Below are 23767 nucleotides of genomic sequence, written 5' to 3'. Positions count from 1 at the left end.
ATAAATAGTCAGTAGCTACTCAAGGCTACAGGGTACAGTATGTGGACATACAGCCATAACTGCCCAACAACATACACAGTAGACAACATGAACTATACAATAATAAATCACATCTATAAAGCATAAGGGTTTAATTAAATGAGCTGATTTCACCATTATTTACCATAACTACTGTATGTGATTGGCAACACAAGCAAAGAGGGTCTTACCCTGACATTTTCCAATGACTGAACCAAAGTCATCCCTCACAGACCTGAGAAAGAAATACAGACATTAAAAAATAAGAAAAGAACAGTAGTAGCATGACACTAGATTACAAGAATATTCACACATTTAACCTCATATCAGCTGCTATAAGGAAGGTTATAACAGCTGCTGATTGCCTGCCAGCTAAAGTAGTCCTATGGATCAAGCAGACAAGAGGGTGTGGGCAGCATTTAGACAGATTCTCTGAGGATAAGGCCTTGTACTGACTGAACACCCACTCACTCACACAACTCAACTAACATCGTGAAGCAGAGCAGTAAAACACTGTGATTAACTGAGAATGATGTGAACAAAAGACACAAGCATAACCCCTGACGTAGAGTTGAGGCTGATCGCTCCTGGTAACAAGAGGTCGACTGCAACGCAACTCCGAAGGCGGTAAACAACAGGAGCACACAGCTTTTACACAGTGATCGACATATGAAAGCGACTTCCAATTACTCAAAGGGTCAAGTGGAGTGAAAGCTTCACAATGAATGAGAATGAGCCTCTTGTTAGCCCCTGGAGAGTAAGACATATTTGTATACCTGGTTCATGGCTATTGATTTTCAATTCGATTTTGCTCCATTCAAAGCATTACATTATGTCAGGAGAGCAGATTGCTGAGTGAGTGGATTCTCCCTGTGTAAAGAGGAAATTGAATTTGTGTCTGGAAATAATTACAACTATTAAAAATGGCTATAAACATTCTCATGGGGATGTACATGGGGTCGCTTTCTCTATAACTGAGAAATAATAATAAATCAATTAACATTTCTGCTAAAATTTGGTTTATTTTTCTTAACAGGTGCAAGAAAAGTTATGCTAAACTAACCAAACTGCTCTCTCTTGTGGTTAGCCCTATGATGGGCTGTGATGGACTAACCACAAGCTCTGCCCTGCCTCTATGACCCTGATTAGAACGAAGTGGGTATAGTAAATGGAAAGATGGACGCTCTCATGTGAGTGATTGTACTGTTAGTAACTATACTGGTGCCTGGAAAACAGTTCTCTTTTCTTAGATTGAAGCCTAAACAGGAAGTCTTTTTAAAGGAAATGTGATAAATCAACCAATTAATTAAAATACTCTCCATCACTCTCTCTTTCTCTCTCCCACACACACACACATTCTGCTTCTGTAATTACCTAATTTCCACACACTGGTCTTGAACCACTGCCAACAGTTTCCCATTACTGTGGAGTAAAACAAGAGAATGGTCAGGCATGAATTAGAAAACCAAACACAAGTGGGGGAAAAAAAACAGAGAAAACAAGGTAAACATAATTTTTTATAGTTTACTTCAAAATGTGAGATGAAATTATAATGAGGAAATGTGTAAGTGCATGATAAAGGAAAATGGTAAAACAAAATAAAAATTAAAACTCAGGATGGGTGGCTCAGAAGGAGACGTAACAAGAGTAAATGAAAAACATTAAGCAGAGGAAATAAAGACAGAAAAACATAATCATCCGTATCAAATTAATTATATCAATCATAACTATCATTTGGAATTACAATATTCAGTTAAAAACATTTCTTCTTGGTTTGTCAGATAAAATAAAGCACTAAATTGCACAAGAGGAAGCTGAGGAAGGACGTGCACACAAGACAATGTCCCACATTCAGGGACTGATTACAGTGAAAGTGTGTAACTTTGTGTTCTTGCTGTACCTTGAAAGAACCAGCTGCCAGCTGATCTGCTTGTTTGCCAGTCGAACCAGACCGAGAGGCAGAGATGAGCTGGAGGGGCTGAGATACATAAGAGAACAATATGAAAAATCAACCAATTACAAAAAGTAAGCAAGTCCGGAAACGATTGATTCAATCTTTATATCAATACGTACAACTCCTGTGAAAGAACTAACTGAATTTGAACATGAACTGAAGAGAAAAATAAGGACATGGCCAACAGGTCTGAAGAAAATTACAGGGGTATATAACATTACAATAAATACAACTACTAGTCTAGCCAGCTATTTTAAGTACATGTAACTACTTAGTCAAACTAATATTGTGCTTAGCTTTTCAAACTTTTCAAAATTGAGCTAATACAGCCTGATGATGCAGTGTGAAGTAAATATATAGGTCCAACAAAAAAAAAAAATAAAGCCTTAGTTTTTAGTGCATACCCCACAGAAGTAACAGAAGGAGCTGGTACACAGAAAAGATTAAGCCAGCAACAACAAAATATAACCACAAGGATAGCATTCAACTTGATTTAAAACAATAAAATAAAAATAAATCAAGTCTACATTATGTAAAGAATATGCAGAGCTGACAAGCTCTTCAACTCACGGCTCAAAAAGGTACGACTTTGCTGCCAGATAAATTGTTTCAGTTCTTTAATCTGAGAAAAAACTGATCAGCTGGAAAAGTCCAGTACTAGCAAGCTGAAAGGGGGAATATTACCATCTACTGGAGAGAAGAAAACACTTCAATCAATCAATTTCTCTTGCATGTTTGTTTATTGGGACGTGCACACTAATCTAATTAAATGGTCCAGCTGAACTTCAATCATAGCTCAACTTAACTGTGAACAAAAAGCCTAACAGCTGATGGTACTCAAGTTTCCCACAAATAACCATGATGTCATCTATTAAATTAGCTCCCAATCAGTGATGGAAATAATTACACAACTAAATATTTCTGTCCAATCAGGTTTCAGGTATCATTATGCATCAGCCTTTCTGCATCAGGTCTTCCCTTCCCAGAAATCCCAGTCAGCTGACTGGTCAGTGGCACAGGACCAGCTCTGTAGTACTATTGTTTTAATTGACTTGAACTTATTGGAGAGGGATAGAATAAGAAATAAAAAACAATGCACAAAAAAAAAACATTTAAATTAAAATGATTTCATCGTACTTACAGATGTTAATTAAGTGGCTTTAATTATGTCCCATAAAATATTTAATGTAACTAATATTAAATTACATTCAAATTAGATCATTAAACAACTAAAATCCAACAAACCCAGATTTTTATTCTAAGAAAAGATAAAAAGTTAAATTAAAATGTCCATTAATGTTTTTTCAAATCGCTTCCTATCAGAGAGAAATCTAAATTCATAGCTTATTTAATAACGATAATACTTTCATATCTGAAGTTATTGGTTTTTAAATGTACATAACAATTATATTTAAATAATTATTTACTGCTTGCATCAGTGCAACTACACTAGAAAAGATTGAGTTTTATTGTTCATAGTTATAGCTTCCTGTTCTATTTTAAGCCACAAACTTTTATTTCTCAATGACCCTGCACTAGAATGAGCTGGAATATTAAATTGGTTGGTGGATGGATCATTTTAATTTCATTGTTATTTTAGTATTTTTTTATTTCATGACAGTGTTCATGTAATCTTTGAGTCTACTTGACATTAGCAATGCAACAACAGGCACCTTGTGTACATTATCAGTAGTGCAGCCTCAGTAACTATATGACACAAAATCCCAGATCTTCTACCATCCATAAAAAGAAAAAGGAAGTTCCGTGGCTGGAGGAGTTCTTAAATATTTAATAAGGTTATTGATGGTGCTAGCTAACCACCTGCTGAGAGCATAAGCAGGCCTTGAGGCTAAAGAATTAAAGCACCCACTGCTGGAAAGATCTTGTGTTAACATGTTCCATCAGATAGTTTACAGCAAGAGAGGAGCTAATTAGATGAGCATTGCAAAAAATGTCAGAAATGTTGAATAAATACCATTTTCAGTTACATTTTGCAGTAGTATATCTTACAAAGTATTAACAAGCTAACCTAAAAGGCTGTTGAAAGAAGATACAGATGGTTTTATCTTTTTAATCTTAGATGGGATTTTTGTTTAAACAGAAATCAAAGCAAACTGATTATTTATTCCCTCATAAAATCTTATATTTTAGAGTATAATATGCATGAAGAGGGCAGTCATTTTTTGTGAAAAGAATCTATTTATTCCATTAATCCTTTCAGTTATCACTGCCTCTCAATTCAAGTTTTCTCATTTGCAGTTTTTAGCAGGATGTAGGAAATAAACTTATTTAAAGGATATGTGGTACAGGCCTACTTTTCAGTAAATTGCTGTGCTAGTAAGCATTTCACTAACTGTAGTTAACAAAGTTATAGTACAAGAGTATAAACAAAAGGTTTAAAAAAATATTTAATATAATTCACTGTGTTGCTGCAATAACTGAGTGTAGTGGGATAATATTTTGTACAAAGAGCCATATTAAAAATATGTCTAACTATTAAAGAAATTTAATCAGGACAGGAAACAATATGAAAAAAAGTTTTACTACCTTTATATTTCACCATCTTATTAGTCAAACAGACAATTCTTATTCATAAATTAGAATTATCAAGTTAAAATATAGAAATCTTAATCATTCTTTCATACAAGACGGGAAATACAGCAAGTTTACACCAATCAGTCGTAACATTAAAACCATTGACAGGTTGCTTGTGCAGCACCGTTTATGCAATGTTCAGCAGGGAAAGCTGCACTCATGCAGATGTAACTTTAACACTTCTCATCGAGTTTTGCAGAATAGTCACTCTCTCATGGCAACACCATTTTCCACAGTAACAGCCTCAGCCAGCAGGATACAACCGACTCTCCCAACTGCTTTTGGAAAAGAAAAACACAAACACACACAACAAAGAGTGTGATGTGTTCATCCACCCCACAAATTCTTCAAGTGCCAATCTGATGGCATCTGCGGGAAGCAAGCCCAACCAACAAAGACCTTGAATCACAACCAACAGGGCCCAAAGCATTTACTGCTAACACTCCAGAACCAAACACTTTAGCACACCTTCAGATGTTCTTTATCCTCACCCTGACTGATCAGAATGATCATATGATCATCATTACAGCTATGCAAATGTGCAACATAAACCTGTAAAAAAATAACTATAAAATGATGAATTAGGGTTTCACATTAATCTGTCATACCACTGGCTAAGTATGTGCAAGTTAGACAAGTCAGCCATGCTTGTTTAGAAGAAAATGTCAAACTTACCTATACCACAAATAGTGAAGGATTAAGCGGAATGGTCCTGTGGAAGATTCAACAATCAGAAAGCAAAGTTCTGGTATATCTGTAATCATATTTCTTACTTTTTTTTTTTCTTCTAGTGTCCCAGCCAACCAGTCATAACACTTTGCGTTATTGTGACAATTTACTTTATAATAAATCTCCAGCATTCTGCAGCAGCAACAAATGGCAAATGAAATTAAAAAATACTTAATTAATCCCAGAGGGAAATTGCAATGTTGTAGTATTTTTTTTTTTTTTAATAAAAACAATCATAATTAATTAGAAGATTATATTGCTTTGTTCTGGAGGGCGGTAGCTGCTGGCAGGAATAATTGCATTGGACTTGACGATACCTCACACTGAACACACTCTGTTGCTTTTTCACTGTGTTGTGTAGAGGAAGTGAAGAAACATCCATTACATTTAGCCAGCATTCTTTTCTTGACAATCAGCTCCAGCAGCTCCAGAGTTTTCCCCAGAACAGAACCAGCATTCTTGATCAGTTTGTTCAGTCTCTTTAATTCTCTGTCTATGATGCTGCCACCCCCAGCAGATGGATGCAAAACTGATTGCATGTGTAGTATTAGTGCAGACACTGAATGATCTGAGCTTCCTTAAGAAGTAGAGTCTGATCTGTCCCTTTTGTGTGCTTTTGTGTTGCATTTCCAGTCTACTCTGTTCTCTGGATAAACTCCAGGGTACTTGTATTCCACCATCAACTCCACCTCTTTTCTTCTGCACTCTGCTCTGAAATGAACCTATTGAAGGACATGTTAAGCTCATTAGCTTTGTCCAGACTTCCATCAGTCTGATCCCACTTTAACTTGAAGCTGTTGATCTTTTTCATTCCTGACCACATATCCCTCTTGTTTTGATGCAATTGTCTTTCTCACTTTTTCCTGTAATCCTCCTTCACTTCTTTATTTTTGTTTTAAGCTGTTTTTGTATAGTCTTTAATAACTCCCTGTCTCCATCCCAGTAGGTTTTCTTTTTTGATGCTTAGTAGCTTTTCTAGGGCTTAATACTGGAGAAGCACCCAACTGTTCTTGTTTTGATGATGCTGTCTACACAGAAGTTGATGTAATCTGTCACACACTCAGTCATTAAAGAGCACCTTCATCTTCATTAGACCAGGTTTTAATAGTCTGTGTGATGATCAATTGCTGTTGAACAATGAGCTTATAGGTGGAGGTAAGAAGAACCAGATTATGGTCTGATCTTTCTAAAGGAGGAAGGATAATTGAGCTATATGCATTTTTAATATTTGCATAAAATAAGTCTATCATCTTATTGTCTTTGATGGAGCAGCTAACAAACAGTTGGAATGTTGGTAATGTTGCAGAGAGGGAGACATTGTTAAAGTCTCCAGAGATCACAATGAATGCATTAGGATGCTGTGTTTGTAGTCCAGCAACAACGGAGCTGATTACGTCAAAGGCTGTGTCTGCAGCAGTATGATATGACCCGCTACCAGAATAACACTGGTAAACTCTCAGGGTAAATAATATGGACCAAAACCCAAGGCTAACAGTTCGATGTCCCTTGTGTACATCTTCTCCTTTACATGTAACAAGTGATATTTCTTGCTTCCTATCCCACACTGTAATCAGGTGGATGCACATGGTGAAATAACACACAAACCATCTATTAAAAGGTGTTAAGTGCAGCAGGGTTGATAAGCTAACTCCAAATTTGGAAATTAATGCTCACAAATCTGAAGAGACACTGGCTACAAACAGGTTTTGAATGCTGTTCATAGACTGTACAATAAAATTAAAGTATCCTACTTGGCATGCATTACAGCATAAAAAGAAGAACTTACCCGTCACTGCTTTTGCAATTATGGAGGTGCTGTGCTCCTTGTTCCCACGTAGCTGTGAATGATAAGAAGTGCCAGGTATGTTGATTGTGCATCTCTTAAACTGGGCTTATTTGTTCAGTTTGTGCATCGTATAATTTACAGATATCCAGTTAACGGTATAAATCGGTACATTTGACGCTGTAGTGTATTTTATTTGATTAAAAAATGACTATGTTTATCTTTTAGAATATACACTCTTAAGCTTCCTTAAAATTAGCCAAATGTATTTTTATTGAAAAAGAAAAAACACCTGTCTACTAGTTAAACGTGTGTATGACTACAAAAACTAAGATACAATGGGGGGAACATTCGCCTGAAATATGACCTTAGAGGGTGAAACTTTAATTATGACTACATAAAACCATAACTGTTCTAAGCTACGTGGCTTTGCGCGGCTAACCCAATGCAACTCATTACAGTTCACTTGCGGTGTTCCTTTTTAACCACCAAATGTTCAACACACGGACTACTCAGAAACTATGTCGGCACAAGTCGCTATAACCAACCTGGGTGTCTGTCTCTGAAGGCCATTCAGTAATAACAAGTAAATCATACAAAATGTTTTCATCTTCGCTTTCAATCAAGCTTTCTTCAGCCATGTTTACTGAACCCAGCTGTCAGAAATCTACGGGGGTTATGGAGGAACAAAATAGAGTAATCGTAAAAGAGTTCAAATCTGTGACTAACCGCATGTAAAAAAACACGGTATATGTTTTACTTTTAACATCACAATATAACATTTGAATAAGATATTAATTTCCGTTGCTGGTCTTTATATGTATTTAGTTTTGAAACAGGAATATGAAGTAGTTTACAAAACGGAACCTTTTATATTTGTCTGTTGTAACACGGCTTTAAACGAGCTGTACCGAGCCGCATATTTTACAAGTTACATCCGGTTAGGTTGCCCTCGTAGCAGCAATAATGGCAGCGTTTTCAGGTAAGACTTTTAAACTAAAATAAATGTTTTTCGCGCTACATTCGTTAAACGTCTGAATAAAGAGGTGACTTTGTAAAGTCATACACACTTACTAAATCTTTGAATTTGTTTTTTTATTAACAGAAATGGGAGTTATGCCTGAAATCGCGCAGGCTGTGGAGGAGATGGACTGGCTGTAAGTAGCCATATATTCTGCCAAGTCATGCCTCGTGTTTTAGCGTTGTACCCCGTTGGAAATGTTACATTTTAGACTCAACACTGTTTTAATTGTGTGGTTTCAGGCTACCTACTGACATCCAGGCAGAGTCCATCCCCCTAATTCTTGGTGGGGGAGATGTACTTATGGTAAGCTCCACCTTTTGTAAATAGCCCTATGACCTGTGACAGCAGCTTTGTAGTTGGCTTATTATTATTCTTTACCTCCTCTGTCTTCAAGGCTGCAGAAACTGGTAGTGGCAAAACAGGGGTAAGTACTTGTAACATTTTATATCTGAGAATGACAACTGCACCACTAGTCACAAATTTGGACACAATTTACTATTGTATTAAATGCAAAGGGTGTCCCAACTTCTGACTGGTACTGTATACAGTGGATTGGCAAACAATTACACTTTTTTTTTTCTTCCTCTTCTTTTTTTAAATTTCAGGCCTTTAGTATCCCAGTGATCCAAATTGTTTATGAGACGCTGAAGGATCAGCAAGAGGGCAAGAAAGGCAGGGCCGCTATCAAAACAGGAGGAACTAGTAAGACAACATTTATTAAAACCTTTATTAATAATAACACTGTAAAAACTTTACTCTTCTCTCAACTTTACAAGACCAAGTTAGGTCCAGGATATTGTACTACAGATGACCCTTTCTTTGTTTTGTCTCAGTTTTCACTAACTGGCAGATGAATCCATATGATCGTAGTCCAGCCTTTGGTAAGAAGTGCTTAAAATGGTTTTAAGTGACCGTGTCAGTTTTTGTTTGGCACATGTGCTCATTGTCATTTCCATGTCTGTACATAGCAATTGGCTCTGATGGAGTATGCTGCCAGAGCAGAGAATTTAAAGAGTGGCACGGCTGTCGCTCCACAAAAGGTGTTACTAAAGGTGTGTAAAGAACATAACACAGGGCTATTTCAATTCATGGCAACCTACACCTACAAAACTGAAAGTATCATTTACTATTACCTCTTATCCATGATTTTATTTTTCTAGGGAAGTACTATTATGAAGTGACCTGCCATGACCAGGGTCTATGCCGAGTGGGCTGGTCCACTAGTCAAGCAGCTTTGGATCTGGGTATTGCTCCTCTGCTCTTCAAAATGTCTGCCTTGAGACCAAAAGGCAGCTGAAAACATTATATCAGCCAAATATTAACTCAGTCACAAACTCTTGTTTTGCTTTCTAGGAACTGATAAGTATGGTTTTGGTTTTGGCGGTACTGGAAAGAAATCCAACAACAAGCAGTTTGACAGCTATGGAGAGGTAACAATTCATTGTTATGTTGTTCAAATGCTTTAACAATTTGTATGTAAATACTCATTATCCTGTCTCTTTGCAGGAGTTTACCATGCATGACACTGTCGGGTGCTATCTGGATCTAGAAAAGAGCGAGATTTTGTTCTCTAAAAATGGTACCCTCTCTGTATTTATAAACTATTATCTTTAATATCTGACGTTGGTGGAAAAGAGCAAAATTGTAGAATCTCTGTCTGTTTTCTTTATGCAGGCAATGACCTGGGTGTAGCTTTTGAAATCCCTCAAAACCTGAGAAATCAGGCTTTCTTTGCCTCATGTGTTCTTAAGGTATCAGCAGAAATTGCTCCAAAATCAATGGTAGAAAAAAAAACAAACAGATGCCAGACAAATGTGTCATGTTGTGTTTACAGAATGCTGAGCTGAAGTTTAACTTTGGAGGAGAAGATTTTAAGCATCCCCCGAAGGGTGGGTTTGTTGCCCTGGATCAGGCACCAGAGAGCCACTCAGTCAAGTCTTCTCAGACAGGTGTGTGCATGTGTGTATATATTCAACCACATATCAGGTGCTGCAAATACATGTACTAAAAAAAAAAAGCTAAAGAAAACTTTATGTTAAACTACTCAAAAATAAGATGAAAATTTTTTTTAATGGATGACACATTTGTTGAGTAGCTTGTGTCTGTTGTGTCAATATGTAGGAAGTGCCAAAGTGAGTCAAGTGAAAACGTCATCCAACGCACCCAAAGCTCTGATTATTGAGCCATCTAAAGAACTGGCTGAGCAAACCCTCAACAATGTCAAGCAATTTAAGAAATACGTGGACAATCCCAAACTCAGGTATCATGTCACAGCCGACTGCACAAATAGCACGAAACTATGACTTACAGTGAAAATGCATATATGTAGGTGATGCTAAACTGTGTCAGTTATTTTTGTATTGTTTGTAATTCCCATTTAACACCAGCAGATGGAGTCAGTTAACTGTAAATACTTGTATCAGCATGTACAATAATTTGTAATCTGTTGCTACAGGGAGCTTCTGGTTATTGGTGGTGTTGCTGCCAAAGAGCAGCTGGCAGCTTTGGAACAGGGGGTATGTGACATGTACTGTCTCCAAACAAGCTTCTGTTTAATTTTAATCACTGTAAAGCTTACACTTGAACTCACACAGTTTTATTCTGTTTCCTGCTTCATTTCCCCCCCATATTTTTGTTTTATTCTTTGTGTTTAATTTATAACCAGGTTGACATTGTGGTGGGAACACCTGGTAGACTGGATGACCTCATATCCACTGGGAAACTCAGTCTCTCCCAAGTCCGCTTTCTGGTCCTGGATGAATGTGTATGTGTATAAGTTTGAAGAATGTTTAAGATTAAATCTTAAATTTTACACTGCAAAAAAAGTAAATATTGAGATTAACTATTTTCTGGTTTTACTGGGTTTCCAGGATGGCCTCCTGTCAGCAGGATACACAGACTTTATCAACAGGATTCATAACCAGATCCCTCAAGTTACCTCAGATGGCAAGAGACTGCAGGTACGTCCTGAGATAATTCAATAAACATCTCCGTGACTTTTTTTGTTTTAACACTGACTCTTTTACAATACAAACTGCAGCTTGAGTGTGCACAGGGTTAATATATCTGAGGATTATTTGCAGGAGTTCATAGTTTAAGTACATCTGCTGATCTCTTCTTTCCTAGGTCATCGTGTGTTCAGCCACACTTCATTCATTTGACGTAAAGAAGTTGTCTGAGCGCATCATGCATTTTCCCACATGGGTGGACCTGAAAGGGGAGGACTCAGTCCCAGAAACTGTCCACCATGTGGTGGTGCCCGTCAACCCTAAAAGCGACCATCTATGGGAACGCCTCGGAAAGAATCACATTCGGGTGAGTCCTTCGTGTTAACCTATCTTTCAGACTTTTTAGGGTGCCTTGCCGTTTCTTTTGGTTTTGGAGTAATGTACTGACAGCTCACACTTTGATACGTCTTTACCGATGGTTAGACTGATGAAGTTCATGCCAAAGACAACACCAGACCAGGAGCCAATACTGCAGGTATGAACAAATGGGCAGCACAATGTAAAGCATAAAATCTCTTCTTTAATTACATTTTTTTATGACGTAAACAACCTTCTTGAACAGAATTAGGTGTTCTTGTGCATTTTAGAGATGTGGTCAGAGGCCATCAAGGTGCTGAAGGGCGAGTACACAGTGAGAGCCATTAAAGAGCACAAAATGGACCAAGCTATAATTTTCTGTCGCACCAAGATTGACTGTGACAACATGGAGCAGTATTTCATTCAGCAAGGAGGAGGTGAGCAGCTTTTGGCACCACTGAATGTTTTTCTCCTTTCCCCCTAGACAGGATCTGTAAAAATAAACTCAAACTTGCTGCATGCTTTGCTTATAAAAATGTTTTTTTATATGATATTTTTAAAACATTTGCATGTTTTCTTCAGGTCCAGACAGTAAAGGACATCAGCTTTCCTGCGTTTGTCTTCATGGTGATCGGAAGCCTAATGAGCGTAAACAAAACTTGGAGCGCTTTAAGGTATGAAATGATAAAAAATTACAACTTTGTGCTGCCGTTTAGTAAGGTATAACCAGTTGGCCGACACTTTAAAATCATCTCGTGTTCATAGAGAAAAGAAGTGAGGCTGCTGATCTGCACAGATGTAGCTGCCAGAGGGATTGACGTCAGTGGAGTTCCTTATGGTATGAAATTATAGTAGACAAGTATAATTGTTTTATTTCATGTACACATGTAAATGTTTTGTTTTTAACTTTTTTTTCCTTAGTGATTAATGTCACTCTGCCAGATGAGAAGCAGAACTACGTCCACCGCATTGGCAGAGTTGGAAGAGCTGAAAGGCAAGCATGGATACATTTTGGTCACTTAGAATTTATTAAATTCATCTCCTCTGCAGCCTCAAACTTTTGTCAAAGAACTCTGATTGAAATTCGAAAATATTAACGTCCTACATTCAGCTAAAATTAAGTGATTTTCCTTTTTACCTTACAGAATGGGGCTGGCAATCTCCTTGGTTGCTATGGAAAAGGAGAAGGTGTGTTGGATGATGGAAAAGCACAGATTTTTTAAGCCCTGATTTATTTATTTTTTTTTATTTTATTTATTTATTTATTTGGCATGCTTAATGAGTGTACCTCTCCATGTGTACAGGTGTGGTACCATGTTTGCCCTAACCGAGGCAGAGGCTGCTACAACACTAGGCTGAAGGAAGATGGAGGTTGCACTATCTGGTACAACGAGAAAGAGGTGAACAAAGATGCAGCAAGTTAAGGATGTTTGAAAAAGAATCCCGTCTCTGATTCAGCAGGAATTTTTTAAGAGATTTTATAAAGGAGCAGATGCATTTCTCATTTTGGCAGAAACTACACATTTTTCTGCTCATTTCCTTTTTTTTCCTTTTCCTCGTATTGCAGCTTCTATCAGAAATAGAGGAGCATCTTAAGTGTACCATCACTCAATGTGAGCCAGACATCAAAGTACCTGCAGATGAGTTTGATGGAAAAGTGACCTATGGGCAGCGGAGAGCATTAGGAGGTAGGTTTAACTATTTGCAAGGCCATAGAGGTTTGTTCCATTCTTTACTTTTCTGTCGAACTTCACCAGCAAACCTCTTGTCCCTGCCCAGGTGGAAACTACAAGGGTCACGTGGATGTTCTGGCCCCGACAGTCCAGGAGTTGGCCAGCCTCGAGAGAGAAGCTCAAACATCCTTCCTTCACCTGGGATACATGCCAAACCAGCTTTTCAGAGCCTTCTGAGCATACCCCAGCTAGCATGATGGCGCTGCAGGTCTCAGTCAGAAAATGTTAACACATGAAATGTGTCATAAAAATTGGAGAGGAAAAAAAAAACCAAAATGATTCACTAAATTCTGAATAATTTATACATGAGACAAATATACTGAAAATGTTCAGTGTAAACATTTCATTTGGTACGTCACACATCTGTACAATCAGCAAACTGACGGTTTTTCTTTTTGTTTAGTCACATCATTTCTCTTTAGTTAGGTTTTGGGCTCCTGTTTTAGTTTAATGAATATAAAATATTAAGTTTAACGGTTTATCAAATGCAAGCATTCATGCTTATTATGATGTGTTGGACTTTCCTGATTGATGTGGCTAAATTAAAGGTTAATTGTAGATTAAAATAAACTGTAAGTCCAGTAAGTTGGCGTTTCTTTTTTTTCTGGTGAATCATCTTACAAGTAATGCATATTTGTTATTAGAAATACCGTTGTGTCTGTTTTTAGTTGACATTTTACAGTTGGAGTGAGCAGCAGGGTGAGTTTAAGGGGAATAGGTAAAAATTTTTAAGGGTGTTTAAATAGTTTTTCAAACGTGTTCATGTATAATGCTGTCTTTTAGTCTGTTTAAGTCACTGATAATCAATTCATATACTTTGACATCCCTGCAAATTGCTCTTTTGACATCACTTCCTGTGTGATTTCTCTATTTCTACATTTGTCCTGTAAAAAATTAAACAAGCCCATTTTTACAGGAAAGGGGGCTTCTGATCTAAAGCTGCACGTCTTTTAAGAAAAATAAAGTCAACAAACTGAATAAAGGAGCAATGATCAAAGTGATAATCTTGGCAGAGAGCTGTATGAAACATTAGAGCAGGTTTGTATTGATGTCCTCACATATGACTTTATCATGAAGTCCAAGTTGGAGAATCTGGCAGATAGAAATATTCTTGTAGAAATTCCAGCTGTAATGTTGAAAAAAGGATTAAAAAAGGAAGTGGTTGCTTAATACTCATTACACTTTGTTGTCACAACCCATTTAGACACCCAAGTAGACCACACATGGGTGCATTGATAATTTCATGTTAAATATTCACAGGCGATCACATTTAATTTGGATGAAGGGAACTGAATACGTTGTAGGACAATAATGCAGAAAACGATCAGTAACTTCTGTTTTAGGTTTTTTTCCCCCATTTTAATAGTTATTTTTGCATATGTGAAAATTATTTTATTACTCATAATACTACATTATTGATTACTTTTGCAGAACTGCATAAAGTTTTGAAAGCATCTTGACCATATTGTGGATCATGTCAAAAGCATTTGAAAACTCTAAAATGCAATTTGAATATTTTCTAACATTCATAAAGTTGTAAACACAGCTTGCAGTGTAATGGCTCTATGGATAAGGTCTGTTTGTTTTGGACTTTATGCACCTGTAATGTCTCCCAGAGTGCAGCAAGTCAAACCGATGGTGGCAAAGGTACAAAACAGTCCTTTATAATATCTCTTGCTCTGGAAGGACAGCGAGTTAAAAATTAAATCAAATACTCTTTATTGTCATGATGCTCATACCAAAGTTAGTACAACATGAAATAAGACGTGCAGTGTGGCAAGCAGCATCGTGCATTGTCCCTAAAAGTTTAAAATATGCTGTAATAAATATCATAAATCAGGTTATGGGTGAGTGTAATGTATGTGCAAAAACAAATAACCCAATCACATGGTGTAGGAGGAAGCTGTGTACCAGCTGGTGGTCCTGCAGTTTAAACTGTGATATCTTCAATGTGAGGGCAGCAGCTGAAAGAATGTGTGGAGAGGGTAGGAGGCGCCCGTCATGATGTCCAGGCCCCCAGCCTTTCTGTTCAAAGTCTAGAGAAGATGACCATTGATTTCTCTGTGCTGTTTTCACTACTCCCTGCAGCTTTTTCCTCAATGGTGATTTTAGGGTGGGGCCTGGAGGGGTCTAGGGTCACCCCTGAAATTTGATTGGCCACCCCTGTGGCCACTCCTATCTTGATTAGTAGTTTGTCACTTTGTCTTGCATTTATTATTTATATTGTCTGTTTCAAATCTATATTGTTTTTACTCGTTTTATTTCAGTTGTTTTACATGTATCCTTTCATATTCTGTTCTGCTCTGCAAAGCATTTTGTGTTTCTCTTATGTGTTTAATAAGGTGCTTTATAAATAAAGCTAAGTTGAATATTGCCATGAAATTCATGACAGAAGGTGTGAACAAATGTATTTGTTCAACAGAGCCAACTAAATCCTTACATGGCTGACCAGTGTGTGAAATATGGGTGGACATGGAACTGGGGAAATGTGGAGTTTGGTAGGCAAATCTCTGTTACCTTTAAAAACAGAGTCACACTTCAGGAGGTAGAATTCAGCAGCTACAAGAACAGCTAGAGATAAAGGACTTTTTTTGTAATACTAATTAGTAATACTAATTAGTTCCTTTTCAAAGTTTCTATGTTTAAAATGTTTAAAACCTTTTGTAAACAAAGGTTTGTCTGTGACATTAGAAATGGCTCCAAGCTGTGTAAGGGTTCCAGACACACAAGAATCGCTGTGTTTCATACACTGATTTTAACCAAAGTTGATAATAATCCTGATGGACTGTGCAAATAGTAACATATATCGATAGGCCACCCCTTTGAACGTTTTCTGGATACGCCACTGCTCTTCCTGTCAGCTTCAGTGTGGCTGGCTGCCTTACAGAGATGCAATATGTTAGTAGGCTCTGAAAGCAGGATCTGTATAAGATCTCCATCAGTTTATACTCCAGGTTGTTAGCACCCTTCTCAGGCATCTTCAACTTAAAATAAGCCTCACATGTTTAAAAAAACATACCTCCTGCAACCCAATTAAATACCATTTGGTAACTGTAATATTTACAGATTTTATGCCCCAAACAAATGGACTGCTACAGATCCTGATAAAAACAGGTGCCTTTTTTATGGTATTCCAACCACACTTTTTCCCATGAAGTGTTATTATACTTTGAATTCAACTTTTAAATGACAAACTGCCACCATTCTTTACTAGATACAAACTGGATCGTTTTTAACTATTAACTGCTCTAATAATTAATTTCACTGGTATTTGTACAATGTACTTGAAGATCACCTGTGTGATACTTACCTCCTCCTTCACTTCATGAATAACAGTGAAACTAATTAAACCCAATACAAACGTTCTATGATTAATTTTACTTTTAGGAAGCTTCAACAGTTTCAGTTTATTGATGTGTAAAATGTTAATATATTTTTTAGGATTTTACCACTGATGACCACAAATACACGACATCTATACTATTTAGTGTAAAGTAGTTCAGTATGTCTTCTCCACCTACGATGACGTCAAGGTCCGGTGGTTGAAGATTAATCATTTTCAAGAAAATCTGTTTTTTTTTTTTTTTTTGTTTGTTTTTTTTTTTAGTAAATCAAATCTTAAATTATTTTTTCATTTGATTTTTATTTGCGTTTAAATTCATCTATTCCCACCTAAAGATATTTTATATATGAAGAAGCAAGCGGAAGTGGCTGGAGTGACTCTGTGGAGCTTGACTCCGGAGCTGGAGACGCCCATTTCCAGTCCGCACCCGCCCCGGCTGCTGGAGCGGTTCCTCCCTCTTCAGGAGCCTGATTGTCAGGGAGCTGGATGTCGATCTTCACCGCTATTCTACCGCAACAGGTAAAAGATTAAAAAATCATCACATCGCTTAACAAATACCGCAGTATGTATCACGTATTAGCACTGTCGAAACTATGGATTTTTTTTATTTAGTATTTATTTATTAATTAATTTTTTACCTGTTCTTTCAAGGTAAGTGGGATGTCCTGCTTTATTAAATCCAGCACGTAGCCTAATAGGCGTTTAGTGAGCGTATTAACACCGGGATTGTAATTTGCTGCAGTGCTGATATATTCCAGTCATGAAAATATAGGTTGTAGGTTTTTTTTAAACCAGCATCTAGATCCTGACTGGTAGTCTATTGTCTGCTTTTTAGATGACGAGCATATAGCTGGAAATAAACGTCCATTTAGATCCATTCATGCCTTAAACGTCTTCAAGCAGTTTTGCCAAAGACAAAACTTACATTTAGACATAAGTGACCAAAAATAAGTAGTTGTTATAATTTTGCCAGTGACAGTCTCGAGAGTCTTCACTGCACAGTGGGATGAATGGTGCACAGATTTTTTTTTTTTTTTTTTTTTTTTTTCTTTTTTTTGTATTTTCCTATTGTTATTCGAGAGAAAACATTAAATTAAGATGGACACATTTGCACAACAAGCAATTGCATCATTATTTGCTGACAAAATGTGTCACTCCAGAGGTTATTTATCCCATTTCCTAAGTAAATCTTTTTTTAACAAGGAAGCTCATTAGCTGTTGTCCCCTTCTTGGGGGGAAAACCACTTTTGTATGACTGGGATTCTTTGTTGGGGGCCTGATGAATGAGTTGAAGGGCCCAGATGTATAAGGAAGGTAAAAGTTTACACAACTATAAAGCATGTCAGGCACATTTGTTACGTAACTTAGTGTTTTACATCACTTGAGGTGTTATCAGATGTTTAAATGGTTACAATATAACTGCAAACCCACATTATTAAATGTGATGACCTGGGCAAGTTAAGCTGTTTGTGCATGCTTGTACTAATTTGCTGCAGTATATAGTAACTGTAAAGATTGCTTTGAGAGTGTATGTGTGTGTGAGAGAGTGTGTGCACTGCTCTGCAGCTCTTAGTGAAAACAGAAAGAGAAGGCTTTCTTTGCTGAAGTGGCAAAGTCCATCTAAACTGCAATTGCTATGACATCTGGCCCCATCCCAGGAGGGGCTGTTGCATATCCACCTGCCAAGACAAAGCATTGCATAACGCACACATGCACATTCAGTATTGTGATTAAATTGGTAAGTGATGGACTTTTAGGGTTGACTCTTATATTGCAGCTGTATGAATATAACTTAGTTTGGGATTACTTTTTTAAGTCAAGAAAAAAAGTGTGTTACAGGCATCTGGGCAAAATACAGAGGAAAAAGAGGCTGCTATGCTGAGTGTGTGTTTTAAGTGCTGTGGGTTGAGTCCACAGGAAGTAAAAGAGGCTTAAGTGATTCATTGAGATGACCTACAAATGTATCAAAAGAAGATGAAGGATTATTCTGGTGAAGCATCCTCAATTTTCACCTGCAGAACAATGGAGGAAGGTATATATGTCTGTGTATTAATGGTTTTTCTGCTCTTGTGAATAGGCATAAAAAAAGAAACATGCACAGGATGAACATATAAACACTGAGTCTTTCTTCCTCAGTCTCTGCAAAGCTTCCTGGGCTGGGTCTACCAGAACAGGGTCCCCCTCTGTGTGCGGAGTGTGTGTTGGACACACTCTAGCACACAGGCCGACACATTGATATGCCACATCCAAGTGGTCTGGTATGGTGCACACAGGTGTCAATCAGCATGCTGGGCAGAGTCAAAGGATCTTTTATTCATTTCCTACCTCATAGTGGTGGCTCAGGAAAACTAACCACTCACCCCTATCATGACATACACTCACACCCAAATCAAACTAGTCTACTGGGGAAGAATGGATTATATAGTTTTATGTTTTTACCGATTTTCTGCTTATCTTCATCTCCTTTTAGACATTTAAACATAGCCTTGAGCTCTATAATCTTTACTGGTTTATTATTCCTGATATTATTAGTCTTAGAGAAGTGACTTACAGAAGATAGAACAAACACACGGAGGAAAGCATTTAGTTGTGGTAGTCAATGTTGATGTAGAGGCTGTCCTGTGTACCTTCAGTGTTGTTTCTGTCCAGGATATGTCCTGTTTGAGCTTTCAGTGCCCTCTTAATAGGAGATGTCATTTTGCATTTCAAACCACATACACTTCAGGGTATTTGTGAATGAGATTGAAGAGTGTTTGCTTAATACCTTCAAAATGAATGTTTGCATAGGGAGTTAAAGACACACATGCACTATGTACATACACTCTTACAGCTCAGGGTGCTATTAGTTTAACTTCTGTGTCTGGATATATTTATGATGAGAAAATCATCTATTAAGTGTGAATCGTTTAAATATATGTAATTCTGCCAAATTCGGCCTGGACTGTCTCCATGGTTCCTTTTGTACACATGCACGTCATAGTGAGAGATACTAAGCTAGAGATGTGATCTCACAGACAGAAAAACTGGGCAGAGCGCAGCAGACTTAAGATGTGATGAGGAAAAAGTACCTGCCCTTGTTGTTTATGCATTTTAATGTGCAGTCCTTCCAGAATATGGCTGCTGGGTATCTGCAGTTTTCACAGTTGCAGACTAATTTTAAGTTGACTCATTGTTGCTCAGAGGTAGAGATCAGCTTGTAGAGCCAGAAACGAAAACAGCTACAAGAGTTTTACAGAGTATTGAATTAAGACTCAAAATACTCTGAATACTCTTAGGGCATATGCATTTTTCACTCCTATTTTTTGTTTATATTTTTGATTAATTTATGATTCTGAAGCTTGAACATTACTATTGTTTGCTTGTGCAAAAGTTATCACTGATGTTATGAATGAATTTGCACCCAGGCAACAGCACGGACATTAAATTCTTGCAAAAGCATGGGCCACAGGGTGTGGTTTATTGCTCTTAAGTAATTGACCATGTTGGCATGTGCAGACAATGAGTTATGCCACAACATAGCCTCCAAGAATTCATGTAAAAAAAAAACACAGGGAAGCCAATCATGGAGCAACAGTGTAACCAGAGCATGAGTAGTATAGAGATTCTAGGGGACTCTGTAAGAATCCCCTCAGATAGAAAAAAGGCAGATGGGAGGGTGAAGTAAGGTGAATGAATGATTTGGTAAATGCAGAGAGCAGATTGTTTGAAACAGACAGGGATTACAGACAATGAGGAGAAATCTTATTATTATTATTATTATTATTATTATTATTGGCTTGTAGAAAGAGAGAGATGGATGTATATAAAATTAATTAAATTAATTAACTTAAATAAGGGTGAGGTGTGTGCTCAGGGAGTTATTAAAATTTACAGGAAAAGACTAGAATAGCACAAGAAGTGCTTAAACAAGAAACTGAGCTGAGGATGATGATAGACAGAAACTACATCTACTAAGATAAGAAGAGTTCCTTGTCAATTTGAAGATGTAACAAGTTTGAATGGTCAAGAAAACAGGGAACATATTAGTAACTGAACTGGAAAATGATTTAGAAGCAACAGTGAAGCAAATCAAGATGGTTTCTAGCAAGAAATTAAAAAGGACAACGGGGGGGAAAAAACGTACATTGGTTCTGTTTCAAATTTAAGAATATTATCTGGATGGGGTCAGATCTTTTTCACCTCCTGGGTCCCTGCAGTCGGTCATGCTTCCTGCTGTTGGACGTCTGTGGATGCGGAATGCATGTTTTATACAGCAATAAATCTGTAATTGTTTATGTTTTCTGCTACATTCCTCTCATAATTTCTGTTAAGATGCGTATTGTTGCAATGACCCCTGCACTCTGGAAAATCCCATTTTTCCTTTTAATACTCCAGATCACTGTGTGGGGTATATGATAGTAAAAAAAAAAAAACAAGTTAGCACTGTTTGGCTGTCAGACTGGGGTGGCAAATAGAATGAGTCATATTTAATGTTGTCTGGAAACAGCTGTGTATTTATTGTATATTGGCAATTATACATGGGCTTACATTACCAACAGATATTTGTATTCTGAGAGTCTCTTGCACAGAAATCCAAATGTATCAGACAATGCACAGGATGTGTAGATATACATACACACCAAGACTTTCAAAAGCTTGAGCCTTTATCTGTGATCTTAGGCAATAATAAAGGCTCCTTTTCTCATAGACCACCATCAGTTCTCCCTCTTCTCTATCTCTAGCTGTCTATCCTCTAGTGCCTACTCGGCTGTGTTGGCATTGTCTGTCACAGCTTTCTTTCCTCCCTTCCCATCTGTCCCTTCATCACTCTGTCATCCCTCACCATGTTAGGCGTTCACTGTGTCGTCCTTGCATTGTTAACAAGGAGTTTAGGTTTTTTTGGGAGGGCCCTTTGCCCACTTTTATATCATTTTTGTCCTCTTCCTCAGACACACATTCCCCACTTATATCCCCCTTTCTTTGTTACACACACACAATCACATTCGAGTCTTTCTCTCTCTTTCTCTGCAGATGTCTGAGAGCTAGCCAGCTGAGTGGAGGATTTTCCTCTCTGCCTGTGCTCTCCACCTGCAGCCATGAATGGTAAGAACGCTGTTTGTGTCCTCACTGTGCACACCATAGGAAAAAATGAAAATGTCTGCATGCAGGAAGAGAGAAGAATAAGGAGAAAACGAACAGAAATCAATAAACATCCATTGTGTTTAGCCCTTTTTAAATTGTGCTCTTCTCCCAGGTCATTTTCCAGATTTGACTGAATCTGTTTTGTTTTTTGATGTTGTCTCTGTTGAATCTGAATGTTTGTCTCAAATGCAACGTGTGAGGTGTGAGATCATGTTAATGGAATATCGATCTGTAATGAGCTAGGAAGATGAGACTAACTAAGCCCATCCCCAATCCCTTTTTTGTTCTGGAAATTGTTTGTTGCATTAACTCTTTTGTGAAAAAAGGTCCTAGATGCATTTTTAGTTAATATTGAGGAAATTATACATGTGTGTAGACAGTCTATTTCTGTTTCTTTGCAGACTCAAAAGTGAGGTGCCTTTTTGTCACTATTGCAAACCATGTTGCTCAATATTGAGTGAACGTGTGTGTTAATCCTCTTGTTTCCATCCAATGATTGCAGAACATAGTTGCTGTTCCACAAGGCCCTCTAGAGGATATGGCTTAGAGAAAGAGCGTGTGTATTTGTGTGTGTCGGATGAATTTCATCCCCAAATCTGACATTTTAGCAAAGTGCCAAACCACACAATTACTATCTGTTAATTCCATTTACTGAAGAGACAAAACAGAGTCAAGAAGTAAGGTTCTAGTATATTAGGAGCTTCTCTGTGAACTGTGCTTTCACTGACTCATAGTGAAACACATTTTACTGTAAATTTTCAAAACCAGCTGAAGAGTAACCAACCACCGTGAAGAAGAAGAAGAGGACTGTTTATTTGAGCGTGTATAGATTCAAGCACTGCAGTGTGCAAAGACTATTGATCCAGCTGAGCTATCTGAAGCATCAAGTTGGCCTCCTCAGGTGAAGTGTTTGATATGTAAACGGTTCAGAAATCAGCGATGTGGTCTTCCCCAGCAGACCGAAGCCGGGTGTTTGGGGGATTGGCTTAAAACGTCTCCTGGCTAAGGGCTTTGGAGCACCTTGACAACAGCACCCAGGCTGACAAAGGGAAGAGAAGACCCACAAGACAGAGGCTCTTTATGTATTAGCTGCTAATGAGGCGAGACGTAATACAATTGTTTGAAATTCTGCACAGGTGACATTAGTGTGAAAGCTATGCATGTACAGTTTTTGTTTTTTTTGTTTGTTTGTTTTTTCTGTGGATGGACTCCATGTCAGGTTGTGTCAATATTGGCTGAAGGGTTCTTGTTTATTCTCTTAGTGTTTCTGTGCTAGATTGTTGCACAGAGGTTGTTTTAAAAGAATTCTCCTACAAGTGATGCAGTTTGGATAACAGTCAAAATAGTCTAAATGCAAGAGTCAAAAAACTGTTGGAGCGTTCGGAAAGACTAGAAAAAAATACAAAAATATGGGACACTGAAAAAGTTAGTTTTAAGAAATAGATAAGAAAAATAATTATTTGACAAGAGGTCATTTAATAATAGTATCAGCAACAGTAAGGATATAACTATAATTATTATTTTTTTTCCCCATCAAGAGGGTTTGGATTCTGTAGATGATTCATATCTGACACAATACCTGCTGGTAAATTAGCAGATCTCGTTCTCAGCCACTGAAAAACTGTCCATGAGCCTCTGAACATGTCTAACATTCAAACTTAACTACATTTTACTTAATTTCCTTGGCATTGCATTTCAGTTTTTTACCATATCCAATCCCTGTTCCCGCCTATCACCTGTCCATTCTTTTTTAATCTCTTTAGTTACTTTTTGTCTTTTCATCTGGGGTGTAGTCATATCCTATCATTTTTTTCTTTTTTTAAAATAAAATAATGCAATTTATATAGTAAAGCTTAAAATTATGCATAAGTAAGGACATAGCTGCTTTAAGTAAGAGGTAAATGCAGTTTTAGCTCCCCAACAGTTGACAGTCATGCTCTCAAACACAGAAATAGTGACAACCATGACAGTAAAACTCTGACTTTACTGTAATTCATTTGGTACTACTTTGTAAGCGAGTTAGGTTTACATTTGTAGAAAAGAAGGGCATAGTGGGATATCCTGACTTGAGTTACTATTATGTGTAGATTGAAATTAGTTTCAATTCAGCCCTAACCCAAGAGCCTCTTCAGTTTTGGGGCTGTAGAAATTCAGAAATCTGG

The 23767-nt window shown here is 37.4% G+C and overlaps 3 protein-coding genes across 7 annotated transcripts in view; 2 read left to right on the top strand and 1 right to left on the bottom strand.

Annotated features, from left to right (window-relative positions):
• nbas (NBAS subunit of NRZ tethering complex) overlaps positions 1–7737 on the bottom strand; it is a 156310-nt gene extending 148573 nt beyond the window's left edge. For both annotated transcript variants that reach the window (XM_041975891.1, XM_041975893.1), the window contains exons 1-6: positions 7628–7737; positions 7083–7134; positions 5243–5279; positions 1919–1996; positions 1393–1440; positions 210–253 (exon numbers count right to left, since the gene is read on the bottom strand). In XM_041975891.1, the coding sequence (XP_041831825.1) occupies positions 210–253; positions 1393–1440; positions 1919–1996; positions 5243–5279; positions 7083–7134; positions 7628–7720 (352 nt within the window). In that variant the 5' untranslated portion in view covers positions 7721–7737. The remainder of the gene's footprint in view (positions 1–209; positions 254–1392; positions 1441–1918; positions 1997–5242; positions 5280–7082; positions 7135–7627) is intronic.
• Positions 7738–7998: 261 nt separating this feature from the next.
• Positions 7999–13722, top strand: ddx1 (DEAD (Asp-Glu-Ala-Asp) box helicase 1). Its single transcript, XM_041976361.1, has 26 exons — positions 7999–8061; positions 8185–8236; positions 8343–8406; positions 8498–8527; positions 8709–8805; positions 8937–8984; positions 9072–9155; positions 9264–9347; positions 9457–9533; positions 9610–9682; positions 9778–9854; positions 9938–10052; positions 10225–10363; positions 10559–10619; positions 10769–10867; positions 10974–11063; positions 11230–11418; positions 11535–11586; positions 11699–11845; positions 11991–12082; positions 12174–12246; positions 12330–12402; positions 12554–12596; positions 12713–12808; positions 12976–13096; positions 13188–13722. The coding sequence occupies exons 1-26, from the start codon at positions 8046–8048 to the stop codon at positions 13316–13318; spliced, it is 2223 nt and encodes a 740-aa protein (XP_041832295.1). The 5' UTR covers positions 7999–8045; the 3' UTR covers positions 13319–13722.
• A 3183-nt stretch (positions 13723–16905) lies between these two features.
• The window catches only part of itsn2a (intersectin 2a), a 36784-nt gene continuing 29922 nt past the window's right edge, over positions 16906–23767 (top strand). For all 4 annotated transcript variants that reach the window (XM_041975687.1, XM_041975685.1, XM_041975684.1 and 1 more), the window contains exons 1-2: positions 16906–17003; positions 21495–21566. In XM_041975687.1, the coding sequence (XP_041831621.1) occupies positions 21560–21566 (7 nt within the window). In that variant the 5' untranslated portion in view covers positions 16906–17003; positions 21495–21559. The remainder of the gene's footprint in view (positions 17004–21494; positions 21567–23767) is intronic.

This window comes from Melanotaenia boesemani, chromosome 22 (assembly GCF_017639745.1).
Source record: "Melanotaenia boesemani isolate fMelBoe1 chromosome 22, fMelBoe1.pri, whole genome shotgun sequence".
Lineage (NCBI taxonomy): Eukaryota > Metazoa > Chordata > Actinopteri > Atheriniformes > Melanotaeniidae > Melanotaenia > Melanotaenia boesemani.
The sequence above is the reverse complement of the archived record's forward strand: the minus strand, read 5'-3'. Positions and strand labels throughout refer to the sequence as shown.